Raw genomic sequence first — 23,522 nt, 5'->3', positions numbered from 1 at the left:
GGCAAATGCTGGGATGTTCCATTGAAAGGGCACGGCCAACATCCATCCCCATCCTTCACAAATCCGATGAGACCGATGACCTCGCTGTTTTGTCTCTTCCCCTGAATCAATCCAACTCTTATACTGACATCGCAACAATCATAGTACAAATTTGCGGCTCTGATTGTTTTATTGTATACGTGATTACTAGAAGCTTACCTCAGTCAGATGTGCCAAGGTTGAACATTATTATTGTTGCTTGTCAGATGAATTATGATTCAGTTTATTAATAAACCGAGTTAATGGTTATTTGCGTTTGTTATAGAAATCATTATTTTCCTAACTCATTGTTTTGGGGAGTATCTTTTTATTCATATAACATAAGAGGAACAATCAGCATACCTCCAGCTTATCACACAATCCAGGAAATTGCACAGTGTGACTGAACACACAAGTGAAGATTTTTACCAAGAGATTTATTCAAACTCACCCCACGAAACCACAAGTGCCTAAGCCGATATGACGACCGTCTAGAAAAATAACCTAATGCATGTGTTATAAATTGGCCGTACAGATTGGAATAAAATGCACATACTTCACTGCAGGCTTCAAAAAAATGGTTCAAATGGCTCTGAGCACTATGGGACTTAACATCTATGGTCATCAGTCCCCTAGATCTTAGAACTACTTAAACCTAACTAACCTAAGGACATCACACAACACCCAGTCATCACGAGGCAGAGCAAATCCCTGACCCCGCCGGGAATCGAACCCGGGAACTCGGGCGCGGGAAGTGAGAACGCTATCGCACGACCACGAGCTGCGAACACTGCAGGCTTCGTAAGCATAGTTTCTAATCACCTGTCATACTAAAGTCGTGAACAGAACAAAGCCCTCGACAATTCTGATTTCTCTCACACAGTTCCGTCAAGCACCTGGCAGGAGAAATGTATGCATAGTGGTGAGCAGAATCTGACCAATTCTGGCACTGGCTCAGAATAGCTACAGCTGTGAAGCTTTATGACTCATTTTATGCCCAGACTATCTGCAAATACACCATATGTGATGGAGAAAATTCTTTTAGGAGTTTAGTACAGCTTTTTACAGTAAAACATTCCTTGCGATTCAAGTCTATACAACTGCAACGGCATCCACCCAATGGGACACAGGTAACGTAGCATATAGCAGGAATTTTATGACTGCATGTATTATACTGCCATTACAGAGAGCTATATACGATCTCAGATCAACTTACGACGATCTGGTCCTTGTAGCACAGATACCTATCCTGTTGAAAGACTGAATACCGTTTGTTAAACAGGACTACTATGTCCCACATGTCAATATTGTCTGCTCAGTAATTATTGTACACAAGCTAGCACAAATGCTAATATAAAGGCGGACAAATTGCCCATCAGCTGCTAGTAAACTGAAAACCAACCGAATCCATAAAGATAAATAAGAAACAAATAACATGACAGCATCACCAAGAGAGAGAGAATAACGTCCCGTCTTCATTATTTACTGAATCTGAAGTAAGATTCGGCACTGGTTAAGTGTTAATTGCTTGAATTATCTTGATTAGATGACATACGATTGGGACAGATTAAGAACTTTGGTCCTTTTAAAGTCCACTGGCATGAAAAACTGTGTTCAGGACTGCAAGATCCGCAAAGTCTGGGGGAAGGCTAGAGTCGTTTCTATCGCCTGGAATCTCAATCTGGCTCTGTAACCTCTGGAAAGTTCTGGAGAGGCTAATTTTTAGAGGCTGATAGGAAAAGACCTCTTTCTTATACCACAGCAATCCTGATTCAGAGAAGAAAGCAAGCATATCAAGTATGGCTTCGAGAAACGGCTCGGCACGGGTCTTTATTCATTGACCTATCTGCAGCTTCTTCTAACAAAAGAATATGGCATCAACAAAGACTTCAGTCTCGTGTGCAACATTAGTAACATTCTAGAGAACTGGTAATTCTTTGTGGAATTCCAGGGAGATAGAAGCAGAATGGGTTACAAAAAAGCTGTCTACTCGCACCATTGTTGTTAAACGTACTAATGATTAGGCACTGCCCAAAGTTCTGTCTATGGTGATGACTGTGTAATCTGTGCTCAGGATGACAATTATGAAAAGGTGGAGCAGATCTTGCCTAAAGCCCTGATAGATTTTTACTGTCTGCTGTAATGAAACCCACCTGAAGTTGAACCCTGCCGAAAGTCTGACCTGAGAAATTCACCTCAGGAATAAACAAACACCTAAAATCTTTCATATCATCTAGAAATGAATTAATGTTGAACACTGACCGACTCTGAAATATCTGGGAATGACACTGGACCGCACAGTTACATACACAGTGTTTCCGTAAGAGTGTGCAATAATGTAATAGGACACAGAGATGCTCCATTGAACAATCTGAGCCGGTCGTTGTGGCCGAGCGGTTGTAGGCTCTTCAGTCCGGAACCGCGTTGCTGCTACTGTCGCAGGTTCGAATCCTGCCTCGGGCATGGATGTCTGTGATGTCCTTAGGTCAGATGTTAAGTCCCATAGTGCTTAGAGCCATTTTGAACAATCTGAGGTAGGGAACCTGCGGTCGGAGAAACCAGCTAAGGAGATATGAAAGCAATCTTGTCTATCGCTCTGTGTAGCATTACTGTTTTCCAGCTTACTTACAACTAACATGCGTACAAGTTTACACGTACTGTGCTATTTACTTACACATACATTCCTTATTTCCTGCAAGGAAACAAGGAGGACGAGCCTGACTACTAGGAAGGCAAGATGCAGATATTGTTTACTTTACTTGTCCATAAGGTGGCTATGTTGTATGTATTTACATTGCCGCTTGAGAAATGCTATGAATCAACAACAGACCGATTCATCACTCAATGCTTTTCAGAGACGTTCAGTACAATTGATGAAGCAATACGGGTACAGTTTCGCAGAACTCACTGACATTCAGCTTGTGTATGGAGAAGTACGTTGCAATGCTCTCGCTGCTGAAAGGCTGTACTGAGAACGATTTCGCAACAAGGTTCATCCGTCATGACGAGTGTTTCTTTCTCTTGATCGAGGAATGCGGGAGACTGGTTCATTGAAAAGAAGAAACGAGGGGCCTGGCAACTTGAGGACCACTCGGACACCTGCTATTGACGAGAAGGTTCTGGAACGAGTTGCAGTGGACCCCACTGCAAGTACTGGTCGTACCGCACTTGAAATGGGCGCTGCACATACTACTGTGTGGCGAGTATTCCACGAACAACTGTCCCCATATCACCCACAACGAGTCCATGTACTGCTTGTGACTGACTTCGCACCAAGGGTCGCATTGTGTCTGTGGTTGCTCCAACAATGGATTGATCGACCAGATTTCTTCCAAATATTTATGTTTACTGATGAGGCCTCATTTGGCCGAGATGTTATTTCGAACAGCAGAAATAGCCCCCTGTAGAACGAGGAAAATCTTCACGTTGTAGTAGAGTCACACCATCCAGTACGTTTTGCAGTGAAGATCTGGGCCAGTACTGTAGGCGAAAATCTCATTGGGCCATATCTTCTATCTGGCCGTGTGAATGGTCACTTGCACTCGAGGTTCGTGCACAGAGTTCTACCTGTATTGTTGGAGAACGTACCCGTGGGGTTTCGTGAGAGGATGTAAATTCAACACGACAGTGCACCGCCTCACTTCAGCTCTGGTCGCCTGATCGCTAGGTTATAAGGCGAGGTCCTATTCCATGGCCTGCCATGTCACCTTATCTGAATACACGAGACACCAGTGAATACAGAGATGGAATTAGTTGCCACTTGTTCAAAATTCTGGTCAATGAATAAGAAATAACTCGAGATGAGCGCTCGTTTGAACAGTGCCACAATGTTTATCTCAAACTGGCTGCTGGTAAGCTCTAACGAGTCATGCGGAGGTACTTTCGCAAATAAACATACATTTACAAATCTAACGAAAAGAGACGAAGGTTGTAGCTTAAGTGTCTTCATGCGCCCTATGAAGTCCTCTGTATTCCTGATATGATGGTCACACTTGAATATCAGGGATGCTAATAGCGTAGCAAGATGTTTGGCCAGAAAATGGCAAAAGATGTTGCTCACTACTGGACGAAAAGGAGATCGATTCTTTTGAATCTGCGGTAGGCCGTACAGTCTGGGAGGAACTGCAGCCTCTTGGCGAAGGCTCTTAATGACCTTAGAAGGAATAGAATTCATCCTGAAAATGTATAATATTTTTCACTGGATCTTGCCAGTCAGTCCTCTCTTAGCTTGCGATAAGCAGAATCATCTAGGCTCCATCTTGCTGTTGTATTCAGCTTGTGTGATAAGGACTGTGTCTTTCCCCTTGTCAGGAGGTAAAATGACAAGGTCTTTGTCCGCTCTCAAGTCTTCCAAATACTTCCTTTCTCCTGAGCTAATGTTAAACTTGTTTGGTGGGGCAGGTGCCCCTCCCTCCTAATTTCTTCCACAACGTCACTGGGAAACTTCAAATTTTCCTGTTATATGCCAGCTATGATAGCGAGGATTGGAGCTGTCCGTGGTGTTGGTGCATAGTTCAAACCTTTCTCGCCACTGTAACAGCTGCGTCATCCGGGATTCTGCCCGTGAGATTAAACACGGTGGCTCGAGGTGGTGCACTCCCTTTTTGCAGCTAGGCCTCTAGTATACTTTGACATTCGGCTTACCTCGGCTTGTTGTTTTGACGCAGATGGTGCTATCTACCCATTATTGTGGGACTTACACAATACGATCCTGCAGCAAACCCGAGAAGTGAATTCGTATGAAACAGAAAGTTATTGCCAGAAACAACATCGAACGAAAACTGACAGGTACATGTGGAGCTCAGCCATGCACCCTGACAACTATCACGCTAGCGCTGTGTTACTCCAATGCTAAATATGCATGTCTGGCGTGCTAGAATTCCAGCCAGTTGTGGCACTTTATGAGACCTGTTGCATTATTTCACGTTACTTATGCTGTAGATAAATTCCACTGACATAGCCCTCAATTTTAGACACAAGATATCTGCTAGTTGCGAGAAAAGAAATGCTGTGACTATGGAAGCTCAACGTTTATTCAGCCATCAGTCAGCACATCCTTGGCTGAAATCAAGATCGAGATTCTTGGCAACCACTGAAGTTCTTAAAGGAATACCGTAGCAAGCAAGAATCTCAATGTGGTCCTGGAAATGTCAACGTTTGGAGAAATGAACACCGAATAAATTGTTAGGATCGCTAGAATCATTTTTTCATACAGATGACCAGTTTCGGCAGTTCTTTGTTGCCATCTTCGGATATGCAGAAGATAGGGCCGAAAATGCTAGAATATGGAATTTTCGGTCCCGTCGTCTGCAAATCAGAAAATGGCAATAGAGAATTATCGGAATCGGTCATCTATATGAAGTGTCCGCCCGCGGTAGCTGAGTGATGCCGGCACGGTAGCTCAACGTGTTCGGTAATAAAAAACTGAGTTAATGGATCAACAACGAACTGAAACGGGTGTCTTTCGACGTCCGCCCAGAGCAGACACAACGAACGAAAACGAACAAAATGAGATCTATTTAAAAAAAATTAAAAAAAGTCGTCAGCGTGACGGAATGTCAATCATAAGGGCCCGGGTTCGATTCCCGGCTGGGTCGGAGATTTTTTCCGCTCAGGGACTGGGTGTTGTGTTGTCCTCATCATCATAATTTCATCGTCATCGACGCGCAAGTCGCCGAAGTGGCGTCAAATCGAAAGACTTGCACCAGGCGAACGGTCTACCCGACGGGAGGCCCTCATCACACGACATTATTATTATTATTATTAGCATCTATATGAAAAAAACTAATTTTAGCGATATACTGACAGCTGAAAATTTATGCAGTGTTTATAACAGTACAGATCTTCCTCAGGATGACAATTTCAGAAGTGCATAACTTGGAGAAATGGCTGCTTCCTAAGGAAGAGCTCTCCACAGACTATTCACAGAAGTGGACAACATGGAATGCTCCCAACAGACTACGCTCTAGTATCACAGGATGCAATACCAACCCGTAGAAATGGGGCTTTCCTGTGGAGTCGGTTTCTTGCTAACGTGATGCAGGGCAGACTAACACACATCCGCTACTGTGATCTTCATCTCCAGCCACATTCACCATGGGAGATCTGAGGAGGGTGACACCAAATGCTCTCGATGTAGCCAATTAATGGTCAATCAATGTCTAACGTCAACAATCTGTTTCTTTTTGTTCATTATATACTATATAATTCTGACACAATGATAAATTAATATAAATAAAGGATAAACATAGATACCAGACATTTCCACAGGATTTCAAAATTAGGGCTGGAGGAAGGGAGAAGGGCGAAAATCTAGGAACATTGCATGCCATCATTAGTGACACATTGTTGAAGGGGAAAACCTAGCAACAATGCAGAATGTCTCATAACCCTCTGTGTCACATCTTGTAATCGAGTATGTTTACCACTGGACAGACAGTATTAATAGTAACCACAGTTTTTTTTTCTTTTTGGATGATGCCTTTAACTATAAGAAAATAATATCTGAATAAAGTTACACATATACTTAGTTTGGTTGTGAACACTTACAAAGGGTGCACAGGTAACCAACATCTGACTTCGAATGTTTGGAAATATAAAATTTGTTTGCTTCACAAAACAGAAAAGAAAGCGTCCTAGGACAATAATATCAGTGAGTTATCATTACAATCAGTCAACACTTACGAGAACATTAGTGCAACAGTTTTCAGGTATATGAGTTTTAGCTACCTGAAAAACTTAGTAATAGATAAACGTGCGACAGTCCAGTTCATTGGTAAGATGGTGGGTTAATGCAGTGCATTCATAAATGGTCACATAGCCTAATATAAATCTCCAGTATATGGGACCCAAGCCGAATAGGACCAACACAGGATTTTGAACATATACAAAGCAGGGCAACACGAGCTAGACTTGAGGCTTAATATACTTTTCAACACATAAAGCCAAAGATAGTAAATGTGAGGGTTTGGCCACCAATGGTATTTCATCAGTTTTTGAAGAGATAATAAGGGGAGTAAACGACTAACTTATGTGAGAGTGGTTTGTCAGGGACAGAAACGTGAACTGAGCTACAATATGCACATAAAAAGTGAACTAAAGTACTGATGTATGCAGCATGTGTAAATACTGTGACTAATCTCATACGGTGAAAAGAGATTCTTGAGAAGATGGACCAATTTTTCCATCTGTGAAGAAGAACTGAGAAAAAAGTAAGATGCAAGACAGGTCTGTGACAAGGCTTTCACCAGGCCAATAGATTTTCTAAAAAAGGAATCGGTGCTACGCACAAAAAGTATAAAAGTAGAGGCCAGAATGTGATTTATGAGTAACGTCACCTGTTTTAGGAGTAACTTACAGCTCTGTGAGGTTGGGAGACGTGGGCAATGGAAAAGGCAGAAATGAAACGATTGAAAACATTTTAATTGTACTGTTAGAGGAAGCTGATGGCAATCAGGTGAGTCAATCAAGTAAGGAATCAAGATTTTCTGCGCTGAATGAATGAGACAAAGCGTCCAAATTATCGGAAATGGAAAGTCTTATTCCCATGGTCTACTTGGCCGAATGCCATCAAACTGCTATTTCGGTAGTTACTGGTGTGTGGGATATGATGATTGCAATGTCGCCTTTAAACGAATTTAATTTCTGTATTTTAAATACAGGAAAGTAATAGTCCTACAGATGAAGAATGACGCCTGTACATGATGTTTATTTGGGGTTGTATGATGATATTAGAAATTTATAGGTTTATATAGTACCTAAAATTGTCCAAAGGATGATCATGTGCCATTAATTCCCATATTTCCAGGTTTGATCATGGAAGTGAGGGACATGGGAACACATTACCGACAGATCCAACAGACAGCTGGCCATAGAGAAACTGATACTGGAAGAAATGAAATCAGCGCCACAAGAAGAGTGGGCACGAGTGTTTCCAGATGAACTACAACACGAGAAGATAGATTGCCAATAACGAATAGATGGGCGACAAGTGAAGTCCTGGCAGAGGAAAGAAAACAGAATGTCAATCAGACCACCGAGAACAGATTGTTAGGACCAGATTTGAGATATCGAGTTGCTACCGCTGACACAATGTCGCTACCTGCGTGGCATAGAGGCAGAGTCAACTAAGAAACTGAGTGGCACTCTGTGGTGTCCAGCGATGATTTTCGCTTCTGTTTGTGGCGGTCGGATCGACGCCCAGATGTCCGTAGACAACCAGTTGAAAGATCACAGGGAATTGCGATTTTCGCGACTGATACAACTCCAACTGGCATTATGGTGTGTGGATATTGAGTACGATAACTGATTGGTAACTGTCCAAGGGAACCCTGATTCTCGTCAGTTTATGGCAAGAACGGTAAGACATGTTATATCCTCACGTCAATTATTTACGAGACAATTTGAGCAGCATTCTTACATTGTTTGCAGATGATGCTTTCATTTACTGTCTTGTAAATTCATCAGATGATCGTCCGCCCCAGTAGCTGAGTGGTCTGAGTGACAGATTGTCGTCCTACGGCCCCTGATTAGACTCCCGGCTGGGTCGGGGATTTTCTCTGCTGAGGGACTGGATGTTGTGCTGTCTTTACCATCATTTTATCCCAAACCGGCCGCAGGTCACCCAATGTGCCGTCAAATGTAATAAGACCTGCACCAAGGCGGCCAGACCTACCCCACAAGGGGCCTCCTGGCCAATGACGCCAAACGCTCATTTCCATTTCTATCAGATGATCAAAACCAATTGCAAAATGATTTAGAGGAGATATATGCATGGTGCAAAAGTTGCATTTGACTCTAAGTAATGAAAAGTGTGAAGACCCCCACATGAATGCTAAAAGGAAACCATTAAATCTCGGTTCCACGATAAATCACGTTAATATAAAGGCTGTGAATTCAGCAAAATACTTAGGGACTACAGTTACTTATAACTTAAACTGGAACAGTCATACAATGATATTGTGGGGAAAGCGAACCAAAGACTGCGATTTATTAGCAGAACAGTTAGAAAGCGCAACATGTCTGCTAAAGAGAGTGCCTACTCTATGCTTCTCCCTCCTGTTCTAGAGTATTGCTGTGCAGTGCGGGTTGCTTACCAGAGAGGACAGATGGAGCACATCTGAAAAGTGCGAAGAAGCGGTGCTCGTTTGTGGTATCCCGAAATATAGGAGAGAGTGTCACGGGTGTGATAAGCGAGTTGGTTTGTTAGCATTAAAACAAAGGCGTTTCTTGCTTTTCGCGAAATTTTAATCACCAGGTTTCTCCTCCGAATGCGTAGATATAGTGTTAACGCCCACTTACATATCGTCGTAATAAAATAACATTTAAGAGATGTTCGATACTGGAACGGTAGAGAAATATTGTGAAACTGATTCGATGATTCCCCTGCCAGGCAGTTAAGTGTGAATAACAACGTAGTCATTTTGATGTAAATGTAGATACGAGGAGGGCCAGATGTTGTTGCTTCCCTCCAGCAGAATCCCTAGCGGAACTTCTTGGAATTTGGCATGGTTTCCGACGGTGCTGAGCATATTGCGGCAGCGGCTGTGTCGGAAACACGGAGGCAACGCAAAGACATTCCTTCGTTTATTTATGCATCTGGGTCGGTGCAGACGACAGGAAAATTAGCAAACGCACATCGAGAGCCGAAACTTGTTGGACGTGGCGCAGGCGCACGCTCGCCGCCTCGCATGCTTCAGATACAAGAGTTCTTATCGTTTCGTTGTACGCTCTGCAGGCTATGCAAATTTCATTCCATTTCTGTGCTCATGTCTTCCAAAAATCGCACTCGCTTGTGCCTGCAGTTACAATCTATTTCTTTTTGGAGTAATTTTACAACTGGTGCTCAGAATACCGATCCGCTCCACATCTCGTAAAACAGAAATCTAGTTTATCTCACCTTATGTCTAGTATGTAGAGGTAGAAGTGAAGGAAGTAAAAATCTAGCAATCACGCGACGAAGGGAAAGGGGAGAGGGCAGGGGAGAGGACAGGAAGTTTGTGAATATTTGAAATTCCGCCTCGCTATATGTGTTGTCTCGCTTTGTCAGCACTCAATATGTGCTTGCTCTTGCACTGCAGGCACACTCAGTGTCTTCTATTTGAAAGCTGCTTATTGGTTATTAACAGATACTTAGAGGCACCGTGAACTTAACTCATTAGATCCATGTTATTTGCAACTGTTGTAGATGAGCCATGTGCTGCTCATGCTCGTGCGTTTATTGTTTGACATCTTGTCTTGGCGGTACTGATATCTCGTTTCTTATTCGATTTACTGGCTTCACTAAGTTGCTGGCTTGCCTTATCGTGAGTGGCAGCAGCAGCGCTTATCGATAAGAGCACTGTCGTACTATCTTTGGAGCGCCCGCTATTATTTCCGGGTCGTCGTGTGCGGTGTGTTCAGTCGGGACAGAGCAGCAGTGAGGTCGGTATAGCTATGACTCGCCCGACTGTTGCCGTCACACATCACTTGAGTGGGGACGATACTGGTTGGTCGTTCGGTCGGTCGTCTCATCGGACGACACATATTTGGTCACCGACCACTTCTGGGTTCTCCGTGTGTGTCGACTTGTGATTCGTCCTTGTTGTTCCAATCATTGGTTTCAGTACTGTTCAAGTTGTTTGTGGAAGTGTTTTCGTGAAACCATGTGTAGCTTGTGTGGATTTTGACCGAGCAGCTATTTTACTGGTGTGTGCGTGGTGCATGCAGTCGGTCGGTTGGGACAGAGCAGCGAGGAATTCTCCATGGTGCGCGGTCAGGCCGGGACCACTGGCGGCGTGCATGAGCTGTCAGATTGTGAGGCGCTATCTGCGAAAGCTACAAAGTTCGTTGCCCACCGAACCTGGACACTGAAGTTGAGTGATCAGCTAACTTGTTTGAAGCCTCAACTCCTGTGACATCTCTTAGTTCATTGCCGGCTGTTGCTTCCTTGGCCATTCCAGCTACCAGCAAAGTATGCTGTGTTGCAGTCGGCGAAATTTTGCAGCCGTTTTCCTGTATGGACTTTAACTGTTAAATTGATTGTGACTTATCAGTGAAGTGCACCAGCGGTATTTTCTGCCTTGCGGCCGTCAACGCCCCAGTGACCTGCCCTGGTCGTTAGCGTAGTTTTCCGGCAGTGTGTTTTTCCTCGCTGTGGTGATGCTGTCCGGCACGGCATGTAGCTCGACAGCCTTTTAGTTGTTTGTTCATATTTGTTCCTAAGAGTGGTTATTATGCCTTGGCTATTTTTAGACTCCAATTCTGAAGATTTATTGTGGCTGGTATCTTCGTCCTTCGTAGATATTGTCTGTTGTACCATTGGTCAGGCGGAAGGGATTTGAATGTTGGTCGGTTCGTCAGACAGCCCTGGGTCGGGTTGCCATCCAATTACTTAATGTTAATCTTGGCTGCCTGTCTCACCTCACCTTACATTAGATCTGCCTCCTCAGTTCGACCCTTGGAACACTTCTCAGCACCACTGTCCTGTTGGTTTTAGATTGTGATTTTCATTTCAGTCTGATGTACTGTGTGAGACCTTCAGCTATCTATTAATTAACTTTGTTTTATTTTTAAGATAAGGCCTTCAGCTGATCTAAATTGAAGTTGAAGATTTATTTATTTAATAACTAAAAGTTTGAAAGTTTGTTCTATCTGAAATTCTTGCTATCCAGGCCCTGAGTTGTTCAATGTTCAGTGTGTGGCCTTCAGCCGAGTATTTACGTGAAATATTTTTTTAAAGCCGTTTGTATTTTTGTAAAGTAATTTTAATAACTTGTGTTCAGGTCTTCAGCGTTTCTTGTTTTTGGTGTGGCTTTGGGTCTTCAGACCAGAGATGTTGCTAGTTTTATTAACTAGGCCTTCAGCCATTTGATACTTTTAAGGCAATGTGTAATTAAGTTGTTCTTAGGAAAATAAAAGTTAAGTGTTTTGTGTAACTAACAGTAACTGATTACGGCCCCCTTCACAACCTTAACCTGATTCGCTCTATCCTGCGAAACCAGATTTCAGTAGATATATTTGTACAGGGTGTATCAAAAAGAATCATCCGATTTGGCACGTCTATATTTCTGAAACCAATGAACATATACAACGAATTTTGTTTTCTGATGAACGGGAAATTCAATAAGTTTTCTTTCATTTCTTTTCGTAGGCGTTCAATACGCCCCCATTGAGATGCATCGCATATGTCAATGTGGTATTCAATTATTTCCCAAATTGCAATGAGCATGTCTTCAGTTACAACTTCCACAGATACTGTTACGCGACGTCTCGGTTCATTCATTGGGGAAACGGAGACACATAAGTCATTTATAAACCTCCACAAGAAATAATACAGTCAGGTCCGGTGAGCTTGGGGGCCAGCTAATGTAAGACTGAATCATTTGGTCTAGTGTGACTGATCCATCGTTCAATAATTCCTTGATTTAAAAATTCCCTCACTTCCAGATGCCGGTATAGTGGTGCCCCATGCTTTTGTTAAATGAAGTCGCTCTAATCAGCCTCCAACTGTGAGAAAAACAAGTTCTCAAGCATATCTAGACATGTGCTTGCTGTAACAGTGTGCTCGGCAAAGAAAAACTGAGCAGACACCTTTTTCCCACAAAACAAATTAAATTTTGGAGAGTCCCTCTCATGTTGTACCACTTCATGTGGTTGTTCCGTACCCCATATTCTCACATTATAACGGTTCATCTTTCCATTTCGATGGAATGTTATCTCGTCACTAAACTCTAGGCGTGGAAGAAAACTGTCATCCTCCATCTTGCCAAGAACGGAATTACAGAACTCCACACGGTGTTGTTTGCCACCTTCACGAAGAGCTTGCAGTAGCTGAAATTTGTATGGTTTCATGAGTTAATGTCGGGGCATGTTGAACTGTCGAGCTGCACGGTGAACGGAGTTCTGCGGACTCCTTGTGAAACTATGGCGGATGCGATCGACGTTTGTCAGACACTTTGGGACGACCCGCCGATTTTCCTTTTCACAAACAACCTGTTTCATGCCATCGTCCAGTGCCATGTGCTGTAGGAGGATCTAAACCATACCTAGTATTAAAGTCACGCTGAAAAGTTATAAGCGACCCGCACTACGCAAAACGTAGAACATACAACGCTTTCTGTTATCCCTACACCATTTTTAGTAGAACTGAAGTGGGCGCACACTGCTCCTACCCAGCGACCCAGCGGGAGCCATGTAAAACTCGAGAGTTTACTCTTTCCAACACTATGTTGTTCACGTACATATCTCAATTAACATAATAGTTACGATTTTTTTAAAATGGGATTATTCTTTTTGATACACCCCGTATTTTAAGAAACATAAATCTTCAAGTGTCCCAAAGCTGTTTACAAGAACTTACTTGGTAATGTTAAAACTGTGGCGTCAAATAACACAGAGCCACACGGAAGTAAATGTTAATCATCGTCTACAGTCCACTTTTTTTGTCTGGAGGCATTGTACACAATGAAGCACCCTGAAGGTGATGAGAGAATGAAATGAAACTTCGTGGATTGAGAAGGTCCTTGAGATTAATTTACTGATTATAATATCGACCCAAATCTACGAGGGTTATTCCTAAAGTAAGGTCCGATTGATTGCCAAATTGAAACCACAGTGAACATCAGAAATGTTTTACTTGTAACAATTAGCTACACCTTTCAGCAACTTCTCTACGTAGTCGCCGTTCTGACTTAGACTTTTGTCATAGCGTTGTACCAACTTTTCAATAGCCTCATCATAGAAGGCAGCCGCCAGTGCTTTCCGCCAATTCTCCACGCTGGCCTACACCTCGTTGTCTGTGTCAAAATGTTGTCGTCAAAGACAGCGGTTCATGTGACCAGAGATGAAACTCAGGGGGAGACAATTGCGGACTGTATTGCGGGTAATCTAACATTTCCATTTGAAAACGATGCAGGAGCATCTTCATTGCCCCTGCAGAATGCGGCTGAGAATTGTCGTGAAGACGAAACAGCACGACAGTTATGTAATGTTGGCTGCATAGCTTCAGGCGAAATTTCTCACCAGGCCCTCGTACTTAGCGGCAGACACTATTTTCTAGACATCTTTACGCACTCACTGCGAGCTCAGAAATGAGAAGAGGGACGTGATGCTAACTGGGGTTATACTAGAGACACTACCCAACACATCTGTGCAAAGCTTTATCGGATTTTCATAGTCGTTTCCATTTCGCGACCGATCGGACCTTACTTTTGGAATAACCCTCGTATAAAGAACTTGGCAGTATAAGGCTTCCCTCAGAAGGACGATGCACTATCTCCAACCTGGAAGAATGCATTGCTTCCGTTTAAAATGGTGCCACAAAGCCGTTATTGCCTCTCCTGAAGCAAGCTGACCCCAACTGTTGTAACTGGTCCTTGATATCCTGGATACTGGCTCTTAGACAGAGTTAACGTGAGAGCATGTGCTGTTGGGGACGGATCTGGGAATCTTACTGGTCACGTAAGTATCTCAGCATCAGGGACACAGTCCATAGAGTCACGTGGAATGTGTAGACAAGCATTGTCCTGTTGAAAAATGGCACAACTGTGTTGTCAGGTGAGAAGTAACACGTGAGGACGTAGAATGTCTGGGAGCTCATGCGCCACCATTCATCAGCTCTCCGTGCTTCTCGGTTCCAGCCTTTTGCTTTAAAGGCAGCCTATACGTAGGATGTTAACTTCCTAGTCTGGCTGTTGGTAGTCTCAGACGAATGGTGTGGGATGACACAGGACGCTGCAGGGAGTTCCTTAATTACTCTCAGATGACAGTCGCAAATGTGAAGGGGTTATAACGTACTTGGAACACAATAAAGCGATAGGGTCTTGTGGTTATTAGACTTAGTCAAACGAATATGCCTGCTCTTACTTTTCCGTGCAGGCCAAAATCGCTATTTTATCACTACTGAATGCCCAGAGATGTGGGTATTGGTCAATTCGACCAGATATCCAGATGAAGATTCACGATGCTGCGCCTTTCTACCTCCGTCAGATGCTTAATACATTGTCTCACACGAGTAGGCTATGCAACATCTCCATGTCCTGTCCTTCAGAGTAATCACTCAATACGTAAAGATGCTCATACTTTTTACATACATACATTTCATTATGAATAACTGTACCGTAAGACGTCACGCAGCCACTGCTGTTTCAAATCCACGGCACCGGTTCGGCGGTGATAGCCGAGGAATTCCTTGGTGGCGCTGCGGCGTGAGAGCCACGACACAACCGCCACAGCGAGGACAGGCGGAGAGGAGCTGAGTAGCAGTCTGGTGTTGGAGAGCTAGTGGACGACGAGCAGCAGACGGACTCCAACTGAGGAAATGGCCGTTGTATTGACTGCTGCACGCTGTCACTGCTTAGGTGGGACAGCTGCAACGAGGATGAATGAGCTGGCCGAATGTTTACTATACTGTGAGGCTGGGCGCAGTCTACTTCAGGGCAAGCTGGCTGCTCTTTTCCGTTAACAGAACCTGGAGGCTGCAAGTCTGCCTGAGTGAAAGTGTCGTAAGACACAGCTGTTCTCTCCCGGTTGGGTGTCTACTGATGTAATAGTAAACCAGTTGTCGTGAGTATTCAAAAATGGCTCTGAGCGCTATGGCACTCAACTTCTGAGGTCATTAGTCCCCTAGAACTTAGAACTAGTTAAACCTAACTAACCTAAGGACATGACACACATCCATGCCCGAGGCAGGATTCGAAACTGCGACCGTAGCGGTCTCGCGCTTCCGGACTGCAGCGCCTAGAACCGCACGGCCACCTCGGCCGGCCTGTCGTGAGTGTAATTCAGCCTAATCAGCATACGCTGTTTGGGGTTTTTTTTTTCGCGTGTCTGAACTGTCCTGATGCAATATCCAACTTGTCATTCTTGGTTCGTTTGCCGTTTGATGTCATCTGAGCTTCCACTCATGATTTCTGTAACAAACCCTCTCTTTATTGAACCGCCAGCCTTATCGGAATTTCGTGAAAAGTTTTCTAGCACAGCGGATATATTAATAAACTTTTTGACGCTTTGCACATTTCTCCTTGGGCACGATTTGAAGTTTTCCTGTGTATTTACCTTGATTTTTTTTTGGGGGGGGGGGAGGAGGAGTTTCGGGTGCAAACCATCTAAGGTCATAAGCGCCCAGTATAGACCGTAGAATGCTGGGACCGCGAGGGTAAAAATACGTTTAGAGGTCCAATACAAAAAGGAAGAAAAAACAAATCTAAAACGTCAAGACGTTACGAAAGATTATCTAAAACACGTCGACAAACCCCGGAGTCACCAGGTAGAAATGAAATCTCTTTTGTCATATTACTGCTTCTTAAAAAAATTAAAACGCGAGCCACAACTCGCACGTCATCTGCTAAAGTGTCCAGCAAAGCGGGTGGCAGCCCGACCCTAAATGGCTAAAATAGGGGCAAAGGATCAAGAAATGACTGTCTGTTAATGGCTGGCTAAAGAAAGGACAGCTGGGTGCAGGGTCGCCACTCAACAAGTGGTGGTGAGTAAAGCGGCAGTGCCCTATTCGCAACCGAGCTAACAATACTTCTTCACGGCGAGACAGCCGGGAGGAAGTCGACCATACTGCTGGGAAAGGTTTGACTTCTCCGAGTTTGTTCCCATGATGGGAGCACCAATGGTCATGCCAAAGTGACGTGATACACCTATAGAGAAAATTACAAATATCTCGCGAGGGAACAGAGTAAGTGGCAGGTCAGCCGAGATGGACTACGGCCTTGGCTGCAACATCAGTAGCGTCATTCCCAGGCACACCAACATGGCCAGGAACCCACATGAACATCACTTGGGAACAAATGGAGGCAGTCCTGGATCCGTCGGACAATGGAGTGGACTGGTTCTGATCATCCAGACTCTGAAGGGCACTGAGGGAGTCAGAGCAGATCACACGGCGAGTGAGCTGGAGTCTCCGGACGTAGTGAACAGCCTGATAGAGGGCAAAAAGCTCTGTGGTAAAAATCATGCACTGGCCTTGAAGCCGGTATTGAAACTTATCATTCCCGACGACAAAAGCACAGCCAGAACCGTGGGCGGACTTGGAACCATCAGTGTACAAAAATATGCTACCGGCAAGTTGTGAGCGAGGTTCCAGAAATTTGAAGCGATAGGTCAGCTCGGGAGTTTGATCCTTCTGGAACGAGCTGAGGCCAAAATGAACACAAACCTGTGCCTGAATCCAAGGTGGTGAAGCGCTCTCACCCATTCGGAAAGTGACAGGGAGTGTGAACTGCAGCTACTGTCGCAGGTGACGAAAGTGGACGCCGGGAAGCCGCAGAGAAGAAACGTACGTCTCGCATTGGCGGTCAAGAATGTCATCAAAAAAAGGGCCGAAGGTTGGGTGGTCTGGCGTGGAAGAAAGCCGACACACATACCTACTCAGTTGGATGGCGCCGGAATGACAGTGGTAGTTCACTGTATAGACTCTCAACTGGGCTAGTACGGAAGGCACCAGTGGCGAGAAGCATCCCCAAATGGTGGACTGTATTTAGACGGCGTAAGATAGACGGCCGTGCAGAGGAATAGACAATGCATCCATAATCCAACTTAGAGTGGACAAGAGATCGATAGAGACGGAGGAGAACAGTCCGGTCAGCTCCCCAGGAGGTGCCACTCAATACACGAAGGACATTGAGATACTAGGTGTAGTTTGCAGCCAGGTAGGACACGAGAGGAGGCTAATTGAGTTTCCTATCGAACGCCCTAAGAACTTCGTTGCATCCACGAACGGGAGGTCATTTTGGCCCAGTCGTAAAGACGGTGGAAGAAACGCCATGTACCACCAGAAGTTTCTAATTTGGTATCACAAAAGCAGAAAACATTTGTGACACTCCACGAATAGAGACGGTCCAGACTACGTTGAAGACAGCGTTACAGAAGACACGTCCGCTGGGAGCTGCAATAAACAGCAAAGTCGTCAACGAATAGAGAACCGGAAATGCCAGCTGGAAGGCAGTCAATAATTGGGTTGATGGCTACGGCGAAGAAGGAAGACACTCAGTACAGAGCCCTGAGGCATCCCGTTCTCCTGTGAAAAGGTGTGGGATAAGGAGGAACCCACACCTACCCTGAAAACTCAGTCTATTAAAAATTCCCGGATGAAAGTGGGAAGACGACTACGAAGGCCCCATGTGTGCATAGTACATAGAATGCCTGTCACCCAGCAGGTATCATAGGCTTTCTCCAAATCAAAGAACACAGCGTATATATGACGCTTTTGCAGAAAATTATTCATGATGAACTTCGAAAGGGTGACGAGATGATCAACCGCCGAGCGGCGCTTGCGGAACCCACACTGAGCATTAGTGAGAAGATGGTGTGACTCCACCCACCACACTAGTCGACCATTGATCATGCGTTCCATCACCTTACAAACGCTGCTGGTAAGATAAACTGGGCGATAGCTGGAAGGAAGAGATTTATCTTTATCAAGCTTAAGTAGGGGGACAATAGGAGCTTCCTGCCAAAGCATGAGAGTTACACCGTCAGTCCAAATACGGTTGTAGGTATCGAGGAGAAAGCATTTTCCTGCAGGAGGAAGATTCTGCAGCATGAGGACGTGGATTGTATCGGGCCAAGGAGCAGAAGACCTGGGTGAGGAGAGAGCACGCTCGAGCTCCCTCATAGTAAAAGGAATATTGCAGCATTCTCGACTGAAAGAGAGAAAAGAGATTGCATGAGCTTCCTCCACCTTTTTCCGAGGAAGAAAGGCAGGATATTACTGGGTGGAGCATGAAACCTCTGCAAAGTACTGGCCCAAAGCGTTGGAAACATTTACAGAGTGGACTATCACGTTTCCTGCCACAGTCAGGCCAGGGAGTGGAGAGTGAGCGGTAGTGCTGGAAAGCCGACGCAGGCCTTCCCAAACGAGAGAGGACGGAGTAAAACTGTAGAACGAGCTGGTGAAGCGGTGCGGGGAAAGGGCGGTGCGGGGAGAGGGCGGTGCGGGGAGAGGGCGGTGCAGGGAGAGGGCGGTATGGGGAGAGGGTGGTGCGGGGAGAGGGCGGTGCGGGGGGAGGGCGGTGTGGGGAGGGGGCGGTGTGGGGGGAGGGGGCGGTGTGGGGGGAGGGGGCGGTGTGGGTGGAGGGGGCAGTGTGGGGGGAGGGGGCGGTGCGGGGAGGGGGAGGTGCGGGGAGTGGCGGTGTAGGGGGAGGGGGCAGTGTGGGGGGAGGGGGCAGTGTGGGGAGGGGGCAGTTCGGGGAGGGGGCAGTGCAGGGATGGGGCGGTGCGGGGATGGGGCAGTGTGGGGAGGGGGCGATGCGGGGAGGGGGCGGTGCGGAGAGGGGGCGGTGCTGGGAGGGAGTTGTGCAGGGAGGGGTCCGTGCTGGGAGGGGGCGGTGCGGGGAGAGGGTGGTGCCGGGAGGGGGTGGTGCTGGGAGGGGGCGGTGCCGGGAAATGTCGGTGTGGGGATGGGGCGGTGCGGGGAAGGGGCGGTTCGGGGAAGGGGCATTTCAGGGATGGGGCGGTTCGGGGAAAGGGCTGTGCGGGGAAGGGGCGGTGCCGGGAAGGGGGAGTGCCGGGAGGGGGCGGTGCCGGGAAATGTCGGTGCGGGGATGGGGCGGTGCGGGGAAGGGGCAGTGTGGGGAAGGGGTGGTTCGGGGAAGGGGCAGTTCGGGGCAGGGACGGTTCAGGGAAAGGGCTGTGCAGGGAAGGGGCGGTGCCGGGAAGGGGCGGTGCTGGGGAAAGGGTGGTGCTGGGGAAAGGGCGGTGCTGGGGAAAGGGCGGTGCCGGGGAAAGGGCGGTGCGGGGAAAGGGCAGTGCGGGGAAAGGGCGGTGCGGGGAAAGGTCAGTGCCGGGAAAGGGCGGTGCCGGGGAAGGGCGGTGCTGGGAAAGGGCGGTGTCGGGAAAGGGCAGTGCCGGGAAAGGGCGGTGCCAGGAAAGGGGGGTGCCGGGAAAGAGCGGTGCAGGGAATGAGCGGTGCAGAGAATGAACAGCGCAGGGAAAGAGCAGTGCAGTGAAAGAGCAGTACAATAGAGAATATTCCTTCAAGCAAACCCTCTCCAAGAGAGGGGAAAAGGACAGGAGAAGAGGAGACAAGCAGCACAGAAAGAGAAGCTGTGCTGTGAGGGCTGGGTCCCCATGGTAGCCAAGCACGTACCCACCAAAAAGTGGTGAGCCCCATGGAGTGAATTTCCCTTTAAGCTAATGCGCATTTTAAAATGTTAAGTAGAATTTGCCTCTTGCTCAATTTTTTTTAATTTTTTTATCTGATGTAATTTACAGACACACTTGTTACGAAGTTTTATGGAATGTTTAACCGTTCCGTGTTTTGTTAAGCTTCTACTACTTCGTTGACGCACTTTTATAAATGTCTTGCACATACAGATTCAATTGGGGCTGTAGTATTATCTTTCCGAAATTATTTTGTCACGCTTGAAGTGAATTACTGACTTATTTGTTACTAGGGATTTAATTTTAATCGTTGTTAATGGTGAAACATGATTGGTATGCCACGTACCATCTACTGTAATGGTTTTAAACCGTTTCTCCAGTATGTGGTTTTTTCGTAGATTCTTTCATTAATCTGCTACAGGGTTACTTGTTATTTAGTGGTGAATTAGTTCTCTTTCTGGCATGTGCCACTGACTTAAGGTTTACTTAAATTTAGTCCATGTACGGGTAAATAAATGTTGAAGGGTTTATTAAATGAAATAAAAATAGTTGTAGCAGGAGACAAAAAGGACTCACAGCTCAAACTAGTCCTACCACTTCCTCTAGCAAGACAACAACATTAAGCCGCCTAAAGGTAACTGGAGTTCGAAATCCATTGTAAATAATTATTTATCAGCAGCTATTGGCTGTTAAATATGACGTTCTCTAAATATTTATGAGTTGTGGGGCCATAAAACATATATACTAGTTTTTAAAATAATGCTGAGCTATTGATGAGCTGATAGTAGATACCGGGTATGTTACAAGCACTGTAACGGAAGAGAAATTGACAGACGCGGAATAACGTCTGACAGATAATGCCTTGTAAAGAGTTCACAATCTTGAACGGGAACAAAGTGAGGTAGGAAAACCATCGTTTTCAACCATCCCCAGATTTACGGGAGGTAGAAGGAACTGAAATGTGAAAGGCTGAACGACGAATTAAGACGGCGTCTTCGCTAGTGTGAGTGCAGTGTGGGGCCATCCGCCACGCTGCTCTGATTCAGGATGCACAGAGGAGTTTGTTGCTGGCTTAACGCGTTCTGCGATCTGCAGACGCGAAGACACGCAGCGTGGCCTTTTGTGCCGGCAGTGGCGAGTGCCCCGTGACCTTTGGCACGGTTAACAGGTCTCAGCGGCTATGCAGGCAGGGAGGAGTTCAGCTGAGTGCCGGGACAGGGCGTGCCATTTGCCGTAGGCGGGGATAGCGATGGTCGTAATTAGCACAAGGGGTGGGGCACGGGTGGTGGGGGAGAGGTCTCGTGACACTTTTCCGCCTGTGATAGGAATCCTTTTTTCAACGGGTCTACAGAGCAATGAGGAGACGAATTTCATGACGTTACGCACATTAAGACCAAGGAAGACACTTCTTTCACCTTGTCGACCTTCAGTGTACTTGGCGGGTTCAAATGAGGTTGGTGAATGAATCGAACTGAAAATTATAATCTTCATTTTCTGCTTCTTCACTTCGCGTATTAGGCAAATTGTATGCTACTGTACTCCATCCCGTGTATGTCTTCCTACAGTTATTTTTTCAGTACATTTGTAATTGAGAGCCTTTACTGGGACTCTTTATCAACCCATACAGTGTACATGCTGTCTCCATGTTCTCCTTTTTTCGTTTTACTTTTTCGTTTAGGTTATATATTACTATACTCTTCTTACATCCTCATTTATTTTGCAACCTCGCCTTCTACATAATTAAACTCTATTTAGAAACCTCGTTTGTTGAGCCTGTATTCTAATTTCTTGCTGTCTCGTTGACGCCATGCTTCACTTTCTTAAGTAAGGGTTGCTACTGCTGTGGTCTTACGATCGTTCCACATATAAAAGTAAATTTATTTAATTTTCGATCCCCGTCATCGTTATATTCGTGAGTGATGGCTCATTCTAGATATTTAAATTTTCAGCTCGCATTAGAATCTTGTTATTCAGCACTATTTTAGATCGTAGTAGTTGTATGCCACGAAATGTCATCACTTTAGTTTTATCTACAGGCATTGTTAGGTTATAATCTAAGACTAACTGCTGCACCTTATAGACCCCCATTTGATGGCGATCTTCCTTCTCTGCAAACAGAGTTGGGTCATTTGCATATAAAACTAAATTTATTCTAGTGTCTCGATCAAAACACACTCCTTTTCATTGAAGTTTTTCATTTAGTGATCACTTCATCTACCTATATATTGAAGATTGGTGCAGAAATACAGCCTCCTCGACGTACCCTTTGTATGTGATCATTGGCTTTATGGTTTTATTTCCCACGTGTACAATAATTTGGATGTTTGTGTGTAGCCTTTTAGTAGTAGTATTAGATGAGATATATAACCTCCTACAGTCATTATATTCCATATAATTTCTGTGTTCACATATCAAATGCCTTTCCAAAACATATAAAAGCAAGATTGGCTACCCTAATGAATCATCGTCTTCTTTCTATAGCTTGTTGCAGTGTGTATATATTATCAATAGTTGATAAACCCTTTTTAAAAATACCTGAGTATTATTTTTTTCATGATATTTTTAGTCAACCTACTATTATTTGCAGAAAATCTCGTTTCAATATCTCTAACTGTTGACGAAGTAAACCCTAAGACATTAAAAAAAAAGAGAGACGCACCACAAAGGAATTATGAAAATCGGACGGAAATGTGATGTACATTTACGGACAAACAAATAATTACAATATCAGAAATTTGGACGATTCATTCCGGAGATTGAGCTTCACAAGTTAAGGGCGTCAGCAACATATTGGTCTACCTCTGCCCCTTATGCAAGCAGTTATTCGACTTGTCATTGCTTGACAGATACATTGGATGTCGTTCCGAGGAATACGGTGACAAATTCTGTCCAACTGTTGCGTTAAATCGTCAAAGTCTTGAACTGGCTGGAGGGCCCTGCCCATAGTGATCCAAAGATTCTTAAATGGGGGGAGATCCGGCGACCTTGCAGGTCAAGGTAAAGTTTGGCAGGCACGAAGACAAGCAGTAGAAACTCTCGCCGTGTGCCAGGATAGCTTGCCATGAAGGGCAACAAAACTGGGATTAGAATATCGTCGACGTGCCACGGCGCTGCAAGGGTGCTTCGGATGACAACCAAAGGAATCATCTACATCTACGTGATTACTCTGCTATTCACAATAAAGTGCCTGGCAGAGGATTCAACGAACCACCTTCATGCTGTCTTTCTACCGTTCCACTCCCGAACGGCACGCGGGGAAACGAGCACTTAAATTTTTCTGTGCGAGCCCTGTTTTCTCTTATTTTATCGTGACGATCATTTCTCCTTATGTAGGTGGGTGCCAACAGAATGTTTTCGCAATCGGAGGAGAAAACTGTGATTGAAATTTGATGAGAAGATTCCTTCGCATCCAAAAA

At 45.2% G+C, this 23,522-nt stretch overlaps 2 protein-coding genes across 2 annotated transcripts in view; one reads left to right on the top strand and one right to left on the bottom strand.

Annotated features, from left to right (window-relative positions):
- Positions 1–23,522, bottom strand: part of LOC124790042 — a 459,476-nt gene that overhangs the window by 366,459 nt on the left and 69,495 nt on the right. The gene's annotated exons all lie outside the window — the stretch shown is intronic.
- On the top strand, positions 19,212–19,952 carry LOC124788485 (glycine-rich cell wall structural protein 1.0-like). Its single transcript, XM_047255755.1, has one exon. It carries the CDS (start codon positions 19,212–19,214, stop codon positions 19,950–19,952), a length of 741 nt encoding a protein of 246 aa, XP_047111711.1.

Source organism: Schistocerca piceifrons, chromosome 3 (genome assembly GCF_021461385.2).
Source record: "Schistocerca piceifrons isolate TAMUIC-IGC-003096 chromosome 3, iqSchPice1.1, whole genome shotgun sequence".
NCBI classification, from domain to species: domain Eukaryota; kingdom Metazoa; phylum Arthropoda; class Insecta; order Orthoptera; family Acrididae; genus Schistocerca; species Schistocerca piceifrons.
This window is presented reverse-complemented; position numbering and strand designations above follow the sequence as displayed.